Source organism: Prionailurus bengalensis, chromosome B2 (assembly GCF_016509475.1).
Source record: "Prionailurus bengalensis isolate Pbe53 chromosome B2, Fcat_Pben_1.1_paternal_pri, whole genome shotgun sequence".
Taxonomy (NCBI): domain Eukaryota; kingdom Metazoa; phylum Chordata; class Mammalia; order Carnivora; family Felidae; genus Prionailurus; species Prionailurus bengalensis.
In genome coordinates this window covers 17,600,733-17,623,262 of record NC_057349.1, presented here as the reverse complement: position 1 = coordinate 17,623,262, position 22,530 = coordinate 17,600,733, and the positions used below count along the sequence as shown (strand labels likewise).

Sequence of the window (22,530 nt, the reverse complement as noted above, 5' to 3'; positions counted from 1 at the left end):
TCCTTCCTGCCCCCGCTGGGGCACCACACATTTGCTGAGCAGGTAGAGACCCTGGTTGGGAGGCTGGACGACTCCTTGGGCTGGGGCCGCCCTTGCCTTGATGGGCACAGCCGATCCGTGCTGTGGCGGCCAGGCAAGAAATGTTCAATGAATGCACTAATCCTTGTTTTTCATATCCTCTGGTGAATGGCAATTTCTTTTGTCATCCTTCCTCAAAAACTGTGAAGAATGTGGATGTGGTATGTGGGGAAACATCTAAAGCCCAGACAGACTTTTAACTGACTAGGGGAGCAGGAGACTGTCTTTGTCTTCCTGGTGAGTCTTAAACTAGCCCGGGGTTGTCACTAAAAAGCTGAACTTTCTGATTTGCCCTTTTTTTTTATTTTGGGGGGGGGGGCTGCCAGTGTTTTTGGTGAATTCACTGGTAGTATCGGTTTGACAAAAAAATGGAACATTAGAATCAGTTGGGAAATGCCTTACCTCTTTTGAAAATCAACTTTATTGAGCTAGACGTACCTGTGATGACATGCACCCGTTTTGAGTAGATATTATAATTTTGACAAATTTCTGCACTTGCGTAATTACCCTAAGGCTGAAGATGTAGACACAGTACTGTCCAATACCATAGCCACTAACCACATATGGCTACTTAAAATGAACTAAAATGACCTGAAACTTAAAACGGTCCCTCGGTTGTGCTAGTTACCTCTCAGATGCTCCGTAGCCGCAGGTGACTGTTGCCTACTATGTTGGACAGCGCAAGTGATAAAACATTTCCATCATAGAGTGCAGATATAACACATATGTATGGCCCTGAAATAAAACATGTCCGTCACACCAAAAAATTCCCTCGTCCTCTTCCGAATTATTCCCAACTCCCACCCTTGCAGGAAATCACTGATTTGATGTCTGTTAACTGCCAAGTAGATCTGTGTTTTCTAGAACTTCGTATATATGTACTCTTTATTTGGGTGGCTTTTTCTCAGCAAAATGTTTCTAAGGTGGATCCATCCATGTTGTTACATGTGTCGTTAATTCACTCCTTTTTATTTATTTATTTATTTTTGTTTTGGTGACTTTCTTTTTCTAGAGTTAACATCGCACTATGTTAGTTTCAGGTGTACAATATGATGCGGCAATTCTGTACATTACGCAGAGCTCATCATGTAAGTGTGCTCTTAATGTCCTTTGTCTGTGTCGCCCGTCCCCACACTCACCTCCCCTCTGGTAACCATCAGTTTTTTCGGTTCGTCTCGTTTTTGATTTGTTCATTTGTTTTGTTTCTTAAATTCCACATATGAGTGAAATCGTATGGTATTTGTCCTTCTTTGACTTATTTTGCTTCCCATCATGCTCTCTAGCTCCATCCATGTTGTTGCAAATGGCAAGATGCCATTCTTTTTTATGGCTCAGTAATATTCCTTATATGTATACCACCTTCTTTATCCATTCATTTATTGATGGACATTTGGGTTGCTTCCATAATTTGACTATTGTAAATAATGCTGCAATAAACATAGGGGTGTATGTATCCTTTTGAATTAGTGTTTTTGTATTCTTTGGGTAAATACCCAGCAGTGTGATTACTGGATACTATGGTAATTCTATTTTTAATTTTTTGAGGAACCTCCATACTGTTTTCCACAGTGACTGTACCAGTTTTCATTCCCACCAACAGTGCACGAGGGTCCCTTTTTCTCCACATCCTCACCAGCACTTGTTCCTTGTGTTTTTTATTTTAGCCATTCTGACAGATGTGAGGTGGTATCTCATTGTGGTTTGACTTGCATTTCCCTGATGAGAAGTGGTGTTGAGCATCTTTTCATGTATCAATTTGTCATCTGTATCTCTTCTTCAGGGAGATGTCTGTTCATGGCTTCTGCCCACTTTTTATTTGTTTTTAGAGAGAGAGAGAGGGAGCAGGGGAGAGGGACTGAGGGAGAGAGAGAATCTTAAGCAGGCTCCATACTCAGTGCAGAGCCTGACACAGGGCTCAATCCCACAACCCTGGGATCATGACCTGAGATGAAATCAACAGTCGGGCGCTCAGCCAGCTAAGCCACCCGGGCGCCCCTTGTGCCCATTTTTTAATTGGATTATTTGGTTTCTGGTATTGAGTTGTATAAGTTCTTTATACATTTTGGATACTGACCCTTATTGGATATGCCATTTGCAAATATCTTCTCCCCTTCTATAGGTTGCCTTTTTGTTTTGTTGATTATTTCCTTCACTGTGCAGAGGCTTTATATTTTGATGTAATCCCAATAGCTTATTTTTGCTTTTGTTTTCCTTGCCTCAGGAGACATAGCTAGAAAAATGTTGCTATGGCTGTTGTCAGAGAAATTACTGGTGTTCACTCCTTTTTATTAATGAATAGTGTTCCATTGTATGAATAGACCACAATTTATTTATCCACTCACCTGTGGATGCCATTGGATTGTTTTCCTTTGGGACTATGATGAATAAAGCAAGTTAGTTTTTTGTGTGGACATACATATTTTAATTTCTCTTGGGTAAATACCTATGATTGGAATCGCTGGGTTATATGGTAAGTGTATATTTAACTTTGTAAGAGATTGCCAAACCATTTTCCAAAATGGTGGCACCATTTTACATTCCTACCAGCAGTGTAGGGAGTTCCAGATGCTCCCTGGAATAATCTTTAGCAGTTATTACTGGTAATTGTTTACTTGTTCTATTAATTACTGAGGCAGAAGTATCTAAATCTCCACCTTTAATTACAGATTTCCCATTTTTCCTTTCAGTTATATCAGTTTTTGCTTCATAAATTTTGAAACTTTGTGATTAGGTACATACCAAATAAATAATTTTTTCTATGAGTTGACCCTTTTATCTTGCAGTGTCCTCCTTTGTCCTTGTTCTCAATTCTTTGTCTGCTAATGTAGCTGCTCCAGCTTTCTTTTTAAATCAGAATGTGCACGGTACATCTCTTTCCATCCCTTTGCTTTTAAACTTATATGTATATTTTCATTTAGTGCAGGTGTCTTTTAAATAGTATATAGCTTAGTCTTGCTTTAAAAAAAAAATCCAGTTTGAGAATCTGACTTTTAATTGGTGCGTTTAGATCATTTAGTTTTAAAAAAGTCATAACTAACAAAAGAATAAATTGTATGTATTTCAGGTGTACAAACTGATGATTTGACAGGTGTATACCTGTGAAGCTATCACCATGGTCAATAAAATAGCCATTTTCATCATTTCCCCAAAGTTTCCCTGAGCTCCTTTGGAATCCCTGCCACCCCTCCTCTTTCTAGGACACCACTGAGCTGCTTCCTGTCACTATAATTTGCATTTTTAGAATTTTGTGTAAATGGAAACATACCGTATGTAGTCTGTTTTGTCTTCTTTTATATGTCGCAATGGTTTTGAAATTCAATCATATTGTTTTTGTTTCAATTTTGTAGTTCCTTTTTATTTCTGTGTATTATTCCACTGTGTAGATACACAATAGTGGTTTTATTCATTCACACAGATGGAGATGGGTTGTTTCTAGATTTTGGCTATTACAAATAGAGCTGCTATAAGCACTCTTCTTCAAGTCTTTGTATGGACATATGCTTTTATTTCTCTTGAGTAAATACGTACGAGAGGGTTTCCTAAGTAATACATTAGGCATAAATTTAATTTTTTAAGGAACTGCCTATGTATTTTCCCAAGTGTTTGTAGCATTTTACACTCTCACCAATAGTGTATGAGGGTTCCATTTGCTCCCGTCTTGTCAACAGTTGGGATGGCTTGCCTGCTTAATTTTATTGACTCTATTTGGTGTGTTTACATTTCATTTACTTATTGCCCATTCATATGTCTTCTTTTGTGAGGTTTCTGTTCACATTTTTTGCCCATTGAAAAAAATTTCATCATCTCTTCATTGATTAATGTCCCTGGTGGATTTATGTGATGCAAATATTTTCTCCTGCTTCGCGGGCTGCCTTTTTGTATTTTTCATGGTCTCCTTAGAAGAGCAGAGTTTTTAATTTTGGTAAAGTCCAAATTATCGATTTTTTTCTTTTATGATTTATTCATTTATTTAGTTATTTCATTACTTATTAATTTTTTTAACATTTATTTTTGAGAGAGAGACAGAGACAGAGAGACAGAGCATGAGTTGGGGACGGGCAGAGAGAAAGGGAGACACAGAATCTGAAGCAGGCTGCAGGCTCTGAGCTGTCAGCACAGAACCCAAAGTGGGGCTCAAACTCATGAACCGGGAGATCATAACCCGTTATTTACTTACTTATTTATTTTTCTATCTAAGGAACTTTTATCTACCTGAAATCACAAAGATTTTCTCCTATGTTTTCTTCTAGAAGTATTACATGTAAGTCTATGCTCCATCTCAGTGTTGTGTAGGCTGTAAGGTAAGTCTTCGTTTTTTTCCATGGAGAGTTCCAGTTGTTCCTGTACGATGTTTTCAAAAGACTTCATTCCCCATTGAAGTGTCTTGACACTTTTCTTAAAACTCAGCTCATGTTTATAGATGTGGACAAAATGATACAAAATATATACAAATAACTTCATCTGTTCATCTCACAGGATACCTGTGTGAAAGAGGGGGCTAAACATTAAAAATAATTTATGTGCATATGAATGTCTAATTTTCATCAAATCTAGTTTTCTTATAACTGTTTCTTTATGTCTCTTCCAAAATGAATTAAGCAACTCTCTTTGATTCTAAAACCTCACAAATGGTATCATCCGTATTATGATGGTAGAAATCATCATACCCATGATTTAAATGGACAGGCTTTCTGGGGAAGCCAAGGCTTGTTCCAGATATTTGGGTTTGGCAATGTCCACAGATCGCAGAATTTTCTTCATATGTAAATACACTCTGAAGTGACACCAAGTGAAAAAATACACAACTCTCAATTCTCCTAAAAAAATCCAGATCTCTAGTATTGCTCTGTGACAAAGAGAAATATGGAAAAGAAAGCCCAGTGCCTTTGGAAATCGAGATCTAAAAATTTAATGTTTAAAAAATAACCTTTACATACAAGATGGGAAAGAGTAATACAGACTGAATGTTTTGGTTTCGAAAACGTGAAATGTCACCACGTAACTTAGAACAAGTCTGCCATCTCCTAAGAAATACACATTATTATACAATGGAATCTATAGGGACACTTATGAACTCCTGCTTAGTTGATTTTCAGCAGTCTCCTTCCTCCCTACAAACTTACTTGTCATATAACCATACAATTTGTAATCATCTTTTGACAGAGAACTTGGAGAGCTACAATCACGGCTGTTTTCAAAAGCACCTTCTATGATGTTTCACTGATTTTTTTTTTTCCATCACACTTAGATCGCACATTCTTTTCTCTTAAATCCCTTCCTGTTCCAATGATTTGTTTTTTAAAACAAGCAAGCTTAATTAAGTCAAGGCATATATTGCAAAATAAAAATGTTTTCCAATAGGCTAGACTAGAACCATTAAATAAGAACGGGACCAAAAGCCCATAGATAACATGCTTCCTGACTTGGTAATGTGAGAATACCTTTACCCATTGGGTAGGAAAGGTCTCATCTGCCTCAAGATGAATCTGATGGCTTGTGTTGTGTCTGTACTGTGCCAACACCAACAGGTTTAAGGGGGAAGACTATGGAATGGACTTTGCTGAGCTGTGAGATGGCAATGGGCTGTTTACACAGGGCCGTGGGCCAGACAGAATTGTAAAGGCTGGATGGGCTCAGTGTTGGGTCAGCAGCTGCATGTTTGAAGAAGGGTGTGAGATCAAGCAATGGATCCTCATAGAACAGAATGTGGCCTGGAGGCTCTTAACCTTTAAGTGACTAAGAAACTGGTCAGTTTTCCTCAGGTACTGACGGTGGTAGCACCCAAGTGAATGTTGAGAGTCCAAAAAGGCCTCTACTTAAACCTGACAGAACGGAACCATCCCTGCTTTTTGTGGACAATCGTAGTCTGATATGTCTTTATGGATTCCTGCTGCAAATAATCTGGTCTTTGCAAATTTAAAACACCCTCTGGAAAGCCTCATGGCCAAATCACTCATAAACGCAGATGATCAAAAAGCCCCGGGGAAACATGTGCTCTCCTTTTATTGTGATGTCCTCTCTGTTTTGAAACAACCCAGCCCCAACTGGGAATATGGCCTTGAAATACTTCGAAAATATCGGTGCTTGAATCAACATACACTTCCTGAAACTTCTAACAGGGCTTCCTCCATCAGAAGTGTGGCATTTTGCCACAATGTGCCCGAGAAGGTCGACTTTGAAATGGGCCCCAAAACAAGAACAAGTCACATCATGCCTCATTATTGGAAGGTGAACATTTGCATGTATACGTGCTTCCCACACTTGGAAGTGACAGGCTCAGGATAATTGCTAGTATACATATGGCAATATTACAACTAGCTGGTATGTTTTCTAAAAAAAAAAAACAACAGAAAAAAAAAGGAAAAAAATGCAGCATTAGGAGGTGGTTACTAAGGTGCTTCTTAATTCATGTTTTCTACTGGAATGTCTCGGACAGACGTCTACAAACGAACGTGCATACACAGGCATACACACGCACATGGACACGTTTCTGTACAGCTGATGCCTTAGATGCTTACGTGTTTACATAAGAACCACACGGGAAAAAAAAAAAATTCCCCCTCGAGCTCCCTGAATTTCTGAATGTCATCTAACCCCATCAAATGTTAAAATATTTCATTTTCATATAAAATTATCTACAAAAATAGATAACATTTACAAAAACCAGATAGCATTTCCAGTTTTCCTTGGTGGCGCGCTCAGCTCCCCCTTCTTCCTGCCCTTCTCAGAAGGTTGCCATCTCCAGCAAAGAGCGCTTGAAGAGCTGGGCGTTCCTGGACAGGTCTGTCACATGGTGCACCATCTCCTGCAGGGCCGTGGTGCTGGGGTAATGGAGGGCGGCCATCTTGGTCGCCATCACTATAGTCTTGAGCTGTTCGCAGAGCTGGTTGCTGGAGTTCATCACTTTGTGGCGAATGTCCTGGGTGGCCACCTGCCTCGTCAGCGTGTCCCCAATGAACACCAGTTTGTGTGCGCTCAGGATGACAAACTTGCTGTGGGCCACGAAGATGCGCGGGGGCTGCGCGGAGCTGACACAGCTGAAGAGGGCGTCGATGGCATTGAGGAGGGAGATGTAATGGGTCTCACACTGGTCATAGTAGAAGTAGAGCAGCTGCCTATCTTGAGAGCCCACGCTGCTGTTTGTGGTCGGGAGGCTCTGAGAGGGCTTCCACTTGGAGATGTCGTTCTCCACGGGCTTGGTAATTTCCTGTTCCAGCAGCTGGAACTGACTTAGCTGCAAGGAAGCAAAAAGCAGATTTCCTGAAGGGCAAGGCAAGTGCGCTGTGCCGGAAATGAACCCCGGGGCTTGGAGTTCAAGGACAGGGATTTTAATCCCCAACAAGAGTCAAGTGCTCATTAGATGGGAGGCCTTGGTCAGGTTGTCTGACTTTCCTAAAGTGTGAAACGTAGAGGATCCCTAAGGAATCGGGCCCCTGTGACTGCATATTGGTCCCTTCTGCCCTAAGGCTGGAAGGCAGCTCGCGCTTAGACTCAGCTCTGTTACCTGCACCTTTATGAAGGTGAAATGAGTTAAGGTTTACAGAGTGCTCAGAATGGTGTTTGGTTTATTGTAGCCTCTGTGTAAATGTTTATTGAACGTTGAGTGGTGGCGAGGGAAACTGAGAGTTGGTTCCTTCTCTGGGAAAGCCTTGACTCTGTCCCTTCCAGACTCTTAGATAAATGACAGTCTGTGACCCCTTTCCATTTCTCCTACTCTTTCAGTCAAGATCCGTGAATGTTATTATCCAGCACTGCAGGAGAGACTATTGCACGTAAATACATGTACATTGTGGAGAAGAGCGTCTCTAAGGGAATCTGAATAATTGTGCATCATACCATTTAGCTGCTCAGAGCTGTTGAAAGAAAAGCTCCTCACACACAGACTCAATGAGCGTTAGCTTTCTTCTTCCCTTCCTGCGTCCAGCTGGTGAATTATTTAAGCTGCAGTGATAATAATTTCATGCTATTCCACCAAATCTCAGGAAAGACCCTTCTTTTGCAGGTGAGGACTATTTGTGACCTTAGCTTAGGACTCAGTGATCTGCTCCAAGGTGGGGCTCAGTCAGAGTAGGGATAGCCTCGTCCAGCTTCCCCCACAAGAAATGCACAATGAGCTTTACTTTTCAACCGACTCTGCTTTCCTCTTAGGAATTGCTATGGTTTCAACAAATTCCCCAAAGCCCTGCTGTCCTACTTGGCCAAATGCCAAAGCCGATATAACCAGGTACAACGTGATGTTTGAAGTTAGTTATCTCGTTTATGCTGTTGCAAATATGTTCATAAATGTATCATCTTATTAGATGGAGAGCTGGGGGTATCTTCTCATTTTATACACGAGTAACTGAAGTTCATGGCGGTTAAGTGACTTGCCTGAGGTCACATAGTTGGCTGGTCCGAAAGCAAGGACATGTCTCTGCATGCCATTTCGTTTCAATTTAAAAGGCTTATAAGTCCTCAATCCATTGCTTTTTTTTTTTTTTTTGTGCCCAGTTACTAGCAATACCCATCATTATCAGCCCCACTCATGCCCAACTGTTGAGTGAATCTGCCCTGCCCAAATCCCTTGTTTAAGAGCTTGCATGTAATTTGAAAACATTTGATCCTGCCCTCGTTCTCTTCGATTGGACCAAGAACAAACAGCCAAGCCATAGGCTTGAGTTGTAGGAGAGAGAGAGATAGAGATGACCCAATTAGGCTCTTTTTTTTTTTTTTCGAGGAATTTGATGAACCACAGTAGGAAACCATCAGCTGAGGAAGCTGAGACGAAAAGCCATCTGTAGAAAGGACTTTGAGTGGCCATTTATGGGTTCTGTAAAGTTAGAGGGGCGACAAATGAATAGATAAGCAAAGGAAACTGCTAGAAAATAGAGAAGGAAGCAGATTTAGAGAAAAGCAAAGGAAGTACAGAAGGAGAGAGAATTTATAGTCCTAGCTCTCATCAGACCTGGCTATATCTGCATTTTCTGTTCTTGCATTCCCCTACTATAAAACCTGTTTGCTTGGGCTAGCTTGAGTGGGTCCTGCTCCTTGAGACCAACAGCTTTAACCCAAAGAGTCCTAATATGTTAGATATAAAGAATTAGCCCGGAAAAAAATGGCTGTTTGGACATAATCCAGGAACACCAGCTGGATTACCAATGCTATAAACTTTCTCTTTGTTCTTATACCCTATTATATGCCTTAGAGCCTATTTATGCCAAAGTATGCTGGAAGGATCAAAACCATAATCTTTTGAAGTAACACCTTCCTTATTAAGTGGGAAATCTTTTCAATACCCAGTAGGTTTTGTTCTGAGTGAACTTACCTGATGATGTTCCAGCTGCATCTTGCTCTGTTTGATGATATTTTCCTTTTCCAGCAGCTCTTTCTGTTGCCTCTCAAACTCCTCCTTGCCCTATTATTTTTCAACACAAAGAAAACATTACATCACCCCTGTGATTCACTTATGCTAACAATTTCATTGACAAACGTGTAAATACCCTTTCATTTTCCAATGCCTTGGCGATTTCCCACAGGCCCAGTTAGGCCCTGTGAACCCCAGGCCCTGGTGTGCTTCTTTGCCAGACTTCCAGAGTCACCATGGAGGTCAAGGCTGAAAAGTAAAGTCCGTGTCCATGTGAGAGGCCACCATCTCTGCTCCACTTCACCATTCTTGGAGATCCACAATCCCCTTCAAACCTCCTTAAGCAACACTGTTTCTCAGCGTTCTAATGGGATCCACGCTGCGCTCCTGGTTTCGTTGAATCATCTATGACTCTACACCAAATCGGTATTTCCAACAGACAGAGCTGGACAACCCACCATATGAATGGTGAATGCCCCCATCTACTCTCTCTCCACACCTTTCCTTAGCACTGGGAGATGGGGGAGGGAGGGCGGGCTCAGCTCTCTCCCTTCCCCAGTCTCTTGCACCCAAGGGAATTGTAGTAGTTCATCAGTTCTCAGGATAATCCATGCCTCTCAGTCAAGTGAATAAGACAGCACACCAAATTCTAAGTAATGGACCCTGGTAGAATGTCTGAATTCCCCAAAGTGAAAGGGATCTCAGGTCAGCTTGGTAGAATTTCCCACTTGTAGGAGGCCAACTGTGCCTGTCCAGCTTCCCATGTGCTGGTTAAGTTCTACGTCAATTGACAAATGCCCAGTGTTCCTTAAGGTAAGCCTGAGGTCGGGTTAAGTTTTTCTGTAGGTAATTAAACACACACACACATTATAGAGCTGAAGGGACCTTAGACACGCTTTAGTATAGAGGTTTGCGTTTTTTTTTCCTTAACGGTGCCTTTCTCCTTTTTCAAATAAAATACCACGCAGAACTATATGACAGAATGTCAACAGAAGTGGAGAGGGTATGATTATCTGGGGGCCCACTCTCCTACTTGGGGAGTCTCTTTCTGTTTGCCTGAGGCATATCAATGGATCACTCCAACTCTGTGCTTCACTCATGTTGCAAATGAAGAAATTACAACCCTGGCAGGTTTGAGAAGTCAATCACAGTTAGTGTCGGGGAAAGGTCTAGAGCCGGGGACTCAGGACTCTCCGGCCAGTGTTCTCCCAACAGTACGATATCGCCTCCATCTGTGAACTACTAATTTTGTTTGTGAACCAGTAATCATGTTCTCCCCTCCATGTCCCAGGCTCTCCAGACACGAGTATAGGTGCTTTTATGGGTCTGGTTTCCTTACCTGTAGGTGGACATAATCATAATCATCCATCCAGCTCCTTTCAGACCCATCGCTGCTGCTACAGTCAGGAGGCTGGTCCTTGCCTAGGCTCGGGGGCAATGGCTTGGTGAGGGCTTGGGCCTTGTGGTCCCCGGGATGCAGCAGCTGCATCTGGGACGCGGCGTGTGGGTACTCAGCGGAGTTCATGATGTTCCCAGACCCACTCTTCACGTGTGAGCTGCCCGCGCCTGGTCTAAAGAGCGCCTCCGCGTTGGTGTTGATGGTTGTGGTGAGCTGCTTGGCATCGTCGGGCACTGTCTTCGCCACCATCACAAACCGGTCCAGATCATCGCACTTGTTCTGGGGCTTGTTGATGGCCAGAATGTTCAGGGACCAGCTGTGCTCGTTTAAGTCATGGCTGGTCTGGCTCAGAATCTGGTGGGAGTCTTCCACTCTTTGGAGCTCCCGCTTCATTTTGTTATGGAGGACGAGTTCGGGGAGGCAGGAAGCGTTTGCTACAGCTCCCTTGGCAAAATGGAGGTAGTCCCTCACGAACAGCTCCACCTTGTCCACCGCGGTGCGGATCTCGTTGACGTGTTGTTCCATGTATCCGTAACACCGCCAGTCTGTGGTGACCAGCGCCATGAGGCTGGCGACGCCCGTCTCCAGGGTCTGCTGGAGCCGGTGAAGTCTCTCGATGGCTGTGTCTGGATCCAGTAAGAGCCTTTTGTCCTGAGACGGGGAGGCTGACAGCGAGGAGTCCTTGGAGGTGGTCGAAGACGTGGACATGTTACTCCTGGTGCTGCCCGTGCTGGAGAAAGATAACCGGTTGATACTGTCCACCACGTCCTGAGAGCCTTTGACATCTGGTGGGTTGTGCAGAGGGACGTCGTACACGCCGTCTCTTTCTTCGGGGTTTGCTTTCTCACCGCTTTCTGCCGCTGGCTCCAGAAACTGAACCCCTCGGGGGACATCATATGCATCGTTCTGGGCGCCCAGTGACTGTCCCAGCTGTGGGTGGTTCACCGAAACGCTTTGGTGTCTTCGTGTGGCCAGTTCAGTGGCTCCCGGAGCATCACAGTTATATTTTATGCGAAGGTCCTTCCCCATTGGCTTGGTGCTGGCTGGGGGGATGTCATAAACGCCCTCTGGTCTGACGTCCAGCCTTCCCGATTGCCTCACCGGAGGGGGGAAATCATACTCTTTTTCCCTCAGCCCTGCCTCGTCTCGGCAAGTAGAGGGTGAAATGGCATATACCTGAAAAGTAAAGGAAGCAGGAGCTGGTATTTGTTCGCTTGGTGCATACGAACATGCAGAAATGGAAAAGGACATTAAAATGAGGCTAGAATTCTCAGGCCGCCTCTCTGGCTCCTTTTCACCTTCCACCCACTTGACGGCCAGCGTTTCCCAAGGCTCTGCTCAGCTCTGTTCGTCCCTCATCCTTTGACAGGATCGTTCCGCCCCGTGGCCTCTGTGCCGCCTGTGTGTGAGTTGTGAGCCTGACTGAGTTGCCCTCCCTGGGTCCCAGTCCCTCCCTGGGTCCCAGTCCCGCTTTTCTGACCACCTCCCGGGCCTCCTTCCTCGGCTGAGCCGGGCTGGGCAGCAGACTACGTGTTAACACACAGGACTGGGTGTCGGGAGACCCAAGGTCTCTCCCTGGACCTGTCGGCCGTGAAATGCTGCGTAAGTTGCTTAAATGTCCTGACACACAGTTCCCTTATCTATACTTCCTGTGCAGGCATACCCCAGCAGATAACAGAGTGCATCAAACGCACCGATCCCTGTCTATGGGCCGAGGAAGCTGTAACACTTTCCATAAATATGAGATGTGTTAGTTGCTTGCCAAACTGAATTATCGTACCTTCTTACTGGCTCTCCTTTACGGACTACCTCGTTTTTAGCACAGTCCCCTAAATATGGAATCCTTAGACTTATCTTTGAGGTGTTTTTTTCCTTTCACTTTTTTTTTTGTTTTTTTTAAATAATCTCTATGTCCAGCACGGGGCTCGAACTCACGAGATCAAGAGTCAAGTGTTCTACCAACTAAGCCAGCCACGTGCCCCTGGAATCCTTAGACTTATCTTTAACTATCGCCTTTCCTTCCTCTCGTTCACTCTCTCAGAAAGACTAGTTTTTCCCCTTTGGTTTGCCCTTCTTGTTTTATTCCAATAAACACACACACACACCCCTTTTGGGCTGCTCTGTCACTTACCCCTTTTGTAGGAGGGATGTCATAGACGCCTTGAGGTTTTATTTCTCCCACTGGAACTGAAAACACAGGGACTTTGACTGATGATGGAGGGATGTCATATACCTGAAGAGAAACACTTGAGTTACCCAGAACAGAAATGTTGCATACTTGTCATTTTTTTCACTACTGAGCCTTTCCTTATGGATTTATTTGCCAGGTTATGTATACCCTGGCTCTTTAACTGCATTCTACGTGATAAGAGCTTGATGGAATTTTGCTTTTTATATTTCATAATTTTCGACTCAGACTGCATATAAAAATGACATTACGGGGGCGCCTGGGTGGCGCAGTCGGTTGAGCATCCGACTTCAGCCAGGTCACGATCTCGCGGTCCGTGAGTTCGAGCCCCGCGTCAGGCTCTGGGCTGATGGCTCAGAGCCTGGAGCCTGTTTCCGATTCTGTGTCTCCCTCTCTCTCTGCCCTCCCCCGTTCATGCTCTGTCTCTCTCTGTCCCAAAAATAAATAAAAACGTTGAAAAAAAAAATGACATTACGTGAAATATCGACACTGTACGTTCAACTGTGGTTTAAAATTTACACTTCCTGAAACAAAATGATAAGCAATAAAAGCTTTGTCAAGTAAAAGCCTATCAGGATTTCCTGATAAAGCAAATCCAGAAAACATAATTTATTAAAAAAAAATTGTTTTAATGTTTATTTTTGAGAGAGAGAGAGAGACAAGAATGTGAGCGGGGGCGGGGGGGGGGCAGAGAGAAAGGGAGACATAGAATCCCAAAGCAGGCTCCAGGCTCTGAGCTGTCCACACAGAACCTGACGTGGGGCTTGAACTCACGAACTGTGAGATCATGACGTGAGCGGAAGTCAGATGCTTAAATGACTGAGCCACCCCAGCGCCCCCAGAAAACATAATTTACATAACATTGGCTAAAATGGCTTCTGGATGGGTGAACTTAATAATTCTTCACGTGAAACACACCTAATCTGTGAACTTCCCTTTGCTCTGTAGCTTTGAAGGAATACCACCCTGAAGTGGTCCCCTCTGCAGGTGACCATGGCCCTGGTACCTACCCCTTGAGTGGTGTGGGAAGGAGGGATGTCGTAGATATCCTTTTGGTATCTGGTCGGGTACTCATACACATAGCCTTGGCCTGTTCTCACGGGGGTTATCACCTGTGGGCAAGAAGATACAGAGGTGTAAACTTCCAAGCCCCCGTCCTAGTATATCTCTTAGCCTCCTAACCAGGCACTCCTCCCTCACCTCTCCCCCATAAACAAAGAACGGAAGACAGAAAAGGAAGGAGACAAGGAGACATCAAGTCAGAATACTTTTAAATCCCCTCTTGAATCCCAGCAAAGAACAAATCCCTGAAATAGCTCCAACCCTCTTCCTCATGGTGACAAATCATCTCAAAGTAGGTCAAAGTCTCAATTCCCAAGATGCAACTTAAGGGAGAATCATTCTTAAATTATGAAGGTCCTAGATCATCCCTTTGGAGCACCAAAACCACAGATAATGGGAAAAAAAGGTGCACTTTTTTTTTTTAAAGGCTCTGAAACTATTTGTAAAGTGAATAATGCAAATAGAGAGTTCAGCTACTTAAAATTCCTCTCATACCTTCCCCAGGATGCCTCTTCATGTGACATTATTATTATTATAACTAAAATTCCATAGGTCACTAGAGCACTTTTATGAAAGCAACACTCAGTGGTGCTCTCAGAAGCCTCCAGGAACTTTCAATCTAACCTTTGAAACAAATGACAGATGGACCTGTGAGCCACTCGGAACAGAGGTCATGTCTCTAATCATTTTCTTGTTTCCACCAGGGAAGCAGCCATCCCAGACAGTACCTATGTCCAAGGGATGTGGGAAGTCAAACACACTCATCACAACTGTGGCATCTGGAACCAATGCCAGTGAAAGGAATCTCACCTGACAGGCTGGGATTTTCGTATCTACAGCCTTCCTTGTGTCCTAAGCAAGGGTAGAGAAATTATTTTTGAACTTCAACTCATTTGGAAGCCTATTTAGTCCCCCAAGGGCTTCTAAATTACCAGGGTCTTGTTTCTGCCTAACCGCACCCCCCCCCAACCCCGAATGACTAATAGCGCCCACCTTAGCATCACCCATGATGGTTTTTTTTAGAACACTTTGTAAATTAGGATGAGTTGGTTCTTCCCTAAGAAACCATCATCTTTTATCCTTTCTCTAATGTGAACATTTCTGGCGTCAGGCTGCCTACAAAACTATGTGAAAAATGCTCGCGTTCATCTTATGCTGAAGTGGGTGGAACTCAGCCAAATGCATCAATACCCGTCTCCCCGGGGAGCTCTAAGACGCTTAAATCCTGGTGTTTGCAGTTGATTGCTGCTCTCGATGAAGGTAAAGGGGATTAGTACACAGTCACCGTCCCATCAAATCTCTCCGCCGCCTTGGGTTTTAAAAAAGGAATCTATTGCTTTAAGGCTTGTTGGCATGGAGCATACAGAACCATTTATAGAGTGGCCACTGTATTGTGCATAGCAAATCTTCCTTTTAAAAGCGGCATGCCCTTTGCTCAAGAAAAACACACTGTGTTCCTAGTGCCCTTATATAATTTTTTTCCCCCACTCACTATTGTCCAGGAGAGAAATGAAGTATCTTCTTGGAGTCTATCTCATCAGCCTCTCTATTTATAGCTCTCTATTTTGGCTTTGTAATAGAACCTGTGCAACAACACAGCTTTTGTTCAGTCTGAAAGTTTCTCAGAGTGGATTCTGCCCAAGGTCGCCAAGATAGTAATAATGCTAATGGAAAACCAAGGCTGGTTATGCTGAAGGCCAGCTGAGTGGTTCCATCTTTAGTTTAAAGATGGGAAGGGGGAGCTGGGAGATGGGGCGGGGGGTGGTGCCGGCGTCTGAAAATAGTCCTGGGTGAAATGTAAACGTGTGGCAAGACGTCGGAAAGGCAGGGTCATAGACAAAGCTTTTCCTTGCCTCTGTGGATTTTCCCTGGCAGTGAGCATTAGTGCTTCCCGGTATTTAACATCTCACTTCCTGACAAATGTCACAGAACCTCAACTCGCTCTCTCTTTCTCATTTAGAGGATGCCTGTGGTCATCTGGTTTTTAAAAACTTTGCATTCCAAACCAGTCATTTGCCTTGTTTATGCATTAAAAGAAACAGATGGTGAAAACCACAGGGGGAAGAAGCCAACAAAATACAATCTCTCCCCCCATTCCAGCATTCCCCATGGTACCATCTAATTCACACCGGTCCACAAATAGCCTTTAAATGGGACCCGCGTTCTGCATCTGGTCGGACGCAGCCACGGCATACCGCGACCCACTCTGTGACATCTGCAGGAACGAGGAGCTGGAAGTCTACTTTTGGACACTGTCCTCCTCAACCCATTGCTTGGGCGACTTTGATGCCAATTGTGTGTTCTCTCCTCGGAGGAAAGTGCTGACTGTTCTGTACCTTACAAAGTATCCAGTTTTGTGGTCATAAGACCTTTTCTTCCCGCTTGACACAGTACAAAAAAAAAAAAAAACAACCTTTCTAGGGCCCCAGAATTACTGAACCTCAGCCTAGGAGGAACACCAAGGTCTAGCTAAGAGGATATGAATTTCGGAGGCACACTCCTGGGCGTTTGCACGGCAAGGCTTTGATGGACAATGGGCACAAAGGGCACATCAAAACTATTTTCCTCAATGAAATTAAGTCAGGCTTTTCGTTTCCTTTTTTTCCTCCGTCAGTTTTTCTTTTGTGCATTCCTTTTATTCTGCGCATTTATCTCTAGTTACAAGGGCTTAGCCTCAGGAGCTACCCAATCGACCCCTTAGTTCCTTAGAGTTGATGCAAACGGGGCTAAAAAGGGGAATCCTGGGGCTCTCTGACAATGGCTACCGCCACCCCTTTTCCGATGATCTTGGCAGAGGATTTGCATTTCCCAACTACGGATTTTCTGCCCCATGAGGAATCTGACAGCTTCTCAGCTGTTAGTACTCCGTTCTTGTCAACTAACTGAAGAGTCTGAAGGTGGACGCTTTGAGAAGAGTTCTGAGGCAGAGAAGAAGGGGCAGATGTAGACAGGAAAGGAATAGCCCGTTTAATAAATCTCCCAGGCCGGGGCCTAGCAGGGTGGTATCCAAAGTCCAGGGACTGGGGTTAGGTTCACTCTCCAATGAATGTGTTTTGCATAAAAACAAGCAAACACACAGGGCATACCCCACCCCACATTTTGACCCGTTGGATTCACACCGTTTTCAGCCTCGGATCCTGGGCGCCAAGAGCTGCTTTCAGAGATGCTGTAAATAACCTCCAGGTCTCATAATTTTGAGAGCCACGCATGCTGACGTTTTAGAGCAGAGGAGCCTGTGTTTGGGGTGGCAGCAAGGGCCAGGGATCACTAACGACCAGCACGTGTGAGTCAGTGAGCTGGAAGAGGGGTCCTTGGGCAGCGCCACTCACACCTGACAGCCTTTGGCGTGGGCTTATTACTGCCCCTGTAGCCAACGAGGGCCTCACACTTAGATACCTGCGGGGCTGAGCAGGTGCGGTGAAGGAAGAAACAGGCTGGGATTCTGTGCTGGGGAGACAGAACTCACGCCCTCCGGATGGAAAGCGGCCATTGCTTGGCTCCCGCCAACCGCCACCCTGAAAAAATGCACCCCAGGTTGCCGAGTCTCTCGAATTTTCAGGAGAAGCCGGAAATCTGGATTTTTTTTTTTTTTTTTTTTTACGTGAAATCCGATTTCCAGAATTGGCTCAAATATTTCAAGCGGCGTCTTGGCCAAGCTAAACATATCTCTGGCCCCCAGGGGGCCGCTCTTGCCTTCATCTGTGTATTTCTGCCATCCTCCCTTTAATATCTTGAAAGCCTCTGAGCGCAGGGCCCAAAAATCTCCTCACGGACTCTATGCCTCGGCAAGACGGAACCACACCGTTTTGTACACGTGCTCTGCGTGTCGAACCTCTGTGCCTTCACCCACGCTGTATCTTCGTGCCAGGTGTTCTCCTTCCTTTCCTCATGTTCAAATTTCATTCAACCTTCAAGGCTAAGCTGAGTGCCTCTCCCATCCGGGCTTTCCAGACGGACATAATACCTCCCTCCTGAGAACTCCCCAAGCATGTTATCCATGCCTCTCCTAATGGTACTTATCACTCGTGGTCTGTTTCATGGCACCTCATTTCCTCTCTCAGCACGGTGGAGACTGCAGGGCCTAGTACAGGGCCTTGACTACAGCAGGGCTTGGATAAATGCATTGGCTGAAGATATTAACAAACTACAGGAAAACTCAAGGCTTTTCTTAAGCAAGATGGTGTGGCACTGGCCAGGGCAGAAAACAAGGTCTGCCTGTATGGGATAAGGTTGGTGTCCAGGTGAGTCAGCTGGAGGATGAGTGGGACTCATGGGATAAGGGGCAGAGCTGGCTGGATCAGCCATGCAGTAACGTCAGGCAAGTGAAGAAGCCAAAAAAGCTGAGTGAATCTTAGATCCAATCGAGAAATCAGAAACCATGGAAGAATGATCGCCTACACCACTACTTGGTACAAACCACAGCTGGAGGCCAACAAGGACTGCTAGCTGGTTTCCTTTTCCCCGGTCTAGAGCCCGTGTGTGACATGAATATCTGTGTTCTTCTCAGCCACATGCTAGAAACATATGGCGGGTGTGGGGGTGGGGGGAGGTCTGGCAAAAAGAAATCAAAACAAACTCTGCATTTTACCTTAATATTGGAAGGAAAATACAATGGAAAGGAACAGGACTTCTGACATGTGTCACGAGAAGCTGAGTGTGAAAGGCCATGGCCACGCTAGGTCTTTAGCTCCTTGAAAGAAGGATTAGATCTGATGGGGGGAGTGACTGAGAATATAAGCTGGACTCAGGCAGGCTGACTCTAGCACATGTGAGAGCATGACCAAGGCATCTGTCCATTTGAAGCCGGTTTCCTTATTAGTAGAATGGAAATAATAATACTTATAGCCTATTAGTGTATTAAATGCGATCAAGGACATAAGGTACCCAGCATAGAGTAAACCCTTTAAGCCTTAGTTGTTTTTATTATAATTGTCACCTGGATTATACAGATTCCACTTTTGGACTTAAATTGTGGACCAGGGAATTCAGATCAATCATCCTACTGAAGAGAGCTTTTAAAAAAATGAGGAAAAGATACTAAAAATCTTCTTAATAGCATTAAAGCACTACAACATAGTAAAGAGTTATCAGGTCCAAATTTGGGAGTAGAGAAGGAACTCATAGAGGTAAGCCCCAATTTTTTTTTAAAGTTTATTTATTTTTGAAAGAAGGAGAGAGTGCACGCATGTGTGCATGCACAAACCAGGGGAGGGCAGAGAGAGGGAGAGAGAGAATTCCAAGCAGGTTCTACGCTGTCCGTGAGGAGCCTGACGCAGGGCTCTATCTCACCAACAGTGAGATCATGACCTGAGCCAAAATCAACCGTTGGATGCTGAAGTGGCCCCAGAGGTAAGCCCAAATTTTGAGGCTGCTTTTTTTCCTGGTGGCATTTGTTGATCTGGAACAGGTGTCGGAGAGGCCACAGTGTGTCTTTTCACTGCTTCTTTGGGTGAGGGGGTATCAGACTCTAGGGCTCACCAAGGATGAGACTCTGATACCCATCCCCACTTTGGGTTGGGATCCTAAGGGCTGCATGTAAAAGTCAGAGTTAACCCAGAAGGGAACCCACCCTTGCACCAGCTAAAGCCAGGTTTTCACTCACTGGGGTTGGTAAGAACATTTCAAAGCCTGAAATTAGATTTATGTGTGGCTGTGAGGCTGGCAGAAGGAAAGAAAATCCTGTCTGGAATTAGAGGACATCTTTATGGGCTTTAAATTATTTCTTACAAATATTTAAAAATACAATATCCACTATGCAAAGATAACCAGGAATACAGGAGACGAGACAATGGAAGAAGAGAAACAACAGAGGATTCTTGCTTTCTTCCTTATATGATGAGGATGTGGTCTGTGTCTTAGTGGTCACAGATTTCGAAGCTGTTTGCTTTCACAATGTTTTAGGATTAAACCACGGGAGCAAACAAGATTTAATCATTTAGAAATAAGTCAAATAGAAATAAGTTAATCTTTACAAAGCATAGAGTGTTCCTAGTGAGGTCTATGAGGCAATGGGAATTTCAAATCAAAGCAGTAAGTGACAAGAGACTTTGGTTCTTGATGACCATCAGTAGATTTACTTGGGTGACCATTTTACTGTGGTCATATCAGTATTGTCATTGTCACAGTTAACACCGTAACAGCCCAAGACACTTCAGTGGAGAACCCCAGGAGAAAACACGCTTTATGAGACTTCAAAATAAACCTACTATCCAAGAGAAACATGGAGGTCCCAAGCCCAGGACACCTTATTGAATTTTTCTTCAGACAAGGTCTTTTCAGTGGAAGATCACAAGCCGGGTTTATCAAGAGGATCTCACCAAGAAGTAGGGCACATTCCCAACTGGAATGTCTAGAAGAAAACACTTTCTCTCAGAACAACTCCTGCTCACATGATATCAATGGGGCCAAGGTCTCAGCAAGTCTCCTTGGGCACCTACTCTACCCCCTGAAAGGGGAGCCGGCTGGCAGGTGCCTGGGAGTGGGGCGTAGCTGCTGTGGAGGCGCTGGGGTGAGGGAGATGTTAGCTTCTCAGCTGCGGGCCACCAGTTCATTGGCACGCCATGGGAGGCGGGAGGGAACAAGCTGTGCCAATCATGCAGGCAGACCCTCCCTTCCCTGAGAATCCTATGGGAGCCGATTAATAGGGTCTCAGTTCCTGCCATGTTCTGCCATGCTTCCTTCTGACGCCAGCCCTACCGCTCACCACTTATGACAACTTCTCATCTCTCTCCTCCAACACTCAACCCCGTTTTGTTTCCTTCCCTCCTGCCATGCTACCGGCAACCATAAGGAAGAACAGAAACAGTGCAAAGGAAGCGGAAAAATCCTACCGTTTGACAGAAAGAATTGCGTGGAATAGATGAGAGACTGAGATAGGATGGGGAGGAGCACAGATGAACTGTTCTGGAGTATTATTACCAATATTATTGCTCATACTTCTACATTTGAGAGATGCCTGTTTCAAAAGTTACAAAAATCACAAAAATGTAATTTTGTACAGCTTTAACAGAATTTTCTTTTTCTTTTTTACCTTTTCTTTTTGAAATGTTTATTTATTTATTTATTTATTTTTCCCCACGTTTATTTATTTTTGGGACCGAGAGAGACAGAGCATGAACGGGCGAGGGGCAGAGAGAGAGGGAGACACAGAATCGGAAACAGGCTCCAGGCTCCGAGCCATCAGCCCAGAGCCCGACGCGGGGCTCGAACTCCCGGACCGCGAGATCGTGACCTGGCTGAAGTCGGACGCTTAACCGACTGCGCCACCCAGGTGCCCCTTGAAATGTTTATTTATTTGAGACAGAGAGTGAGCATGGGAGGGCAGGGAGAGAGAGCGAGACACAGAATGAGAAGCAGGCTCCAGGCTCTGAGCCGTCCTCACAGTCCAACGCGGGGCTCGCACTCACGGACCGTGAGATCATGACCTGAGCTGAAGTCGGATGGCTAACTGACTGAGCCACCCAGGTTCCCCAACTTTAACAGAATTTTTAAAGAATAACAGGAAATCCCGCGTGGAAGGGGAGGGAGGCATCTTTTGTAACTGTCCTAGTTGCTGTGTCCCGTGATTTAATTCTCTGGGTCTAAGTCTCTACATTCCAAAGCAACATCAGCAATGGCCAGAATGACACAATCCTTTCTCCTGATATCCAGATAATGCCTTGAAAATTGACCAGTGGAGTTTTCCCATCAATCTAGCAGAGCAGGAACGTGTGGAACGGGCTCCTGGTGTTCCGCCCCAGGGCCTAGTCAAGAACTAGGCAACCCAGGTGGTGCTCAGGAAATATAATGAGTAATCGAGGAGAAGTTAAAAAGTACCGCTGTGCCATAATAATTACACTACAGATTTATAACTTCACCGTTAACAGTACCTGAGATTGTCTGAATTCAAAAGTAGGCCTCACCAATTAGCAGTCAGCCATTTGCATTTTTTCTCTTTGTTTTGGCTTATGTGGAAAGTAAAATTAGATTGCTTCCTTTCGAGCTCTAATCTCCCCGAGCCCCCTGTTTTATTTATACTATCTCTGGGTTTCATGCATTAACGAGAGTATTTAGATTTCTAAGACTGCTTGCTGGAAAGGACTTCTTTCACGTAAATGCCCTTAAAAAGCATGAACAGAACCACCACAGTATTTATGAGATCTTATAACAACCTCTTTGTCTTAAAGCCCATGAACTGTGTGACCCTTTCCCTTTAAAGAAAACCCTTAGGAAGAGAAACATCACTATTATCACTGCCTGCCCATTAGAAGTTGGATCCAGGTTTCCGAAAGTGCAAAGTTATAGAGGACTGTCTGTTTAAAATCCAAGATTACTAGTTTCTTTTCTATGACGGGAGGAAAGACCACATGTTGCCTACACTGGATTTATTAATTCTCTATAAATTCTCTCTGCCCAGCTTGGGTGTAGCAGTGAGCTCATTTATTATTCGCACAGCAACAATATAATGAAAACGCAGTCTGG

General features: G+C 44.4%; 1 protein-coding gene across 1 annotated transcript in view; it reads right to left on the bottom strand.

The window, feature by feature from the left end:
* Positions 1-4,971: 4,971 nt before the first annotated feature.
* NEDD9 (neural precursor cell expressed, developmentally down-regulated 9) overlaps positions 4,972-22,530 on the bottom strand; it is a 59,139-nt gene continuing 41,580 nt past the window's right edge. Inside the window, exons 5-9 of the mRNA XM_043593131.1 lie at positions 14,019-14,120; positions 12,952-13,053; positions 10,761-11,996; positions 9,383-9,472; positions 4,972-7,312 (exon numbers count right to left, since the gene is read on the bottom strand). Coding sequence (XP_043449066.1) covers positions 6,803-7,312; positions 9,383-9,472; positions 10,761-11,996; positions 12,952-13,053; positions 14,019-14,120 — 2,040 coding nt within the window. The 3' untranslated portion in view covers positions 4,972-6,802. The remainder of the gene's footprint in view (positions 7,313-9,382; positions 9,473-10,760; positions 11,997-12,951; positions 13,054-14,018; positions 14,121-22,530) is intronic.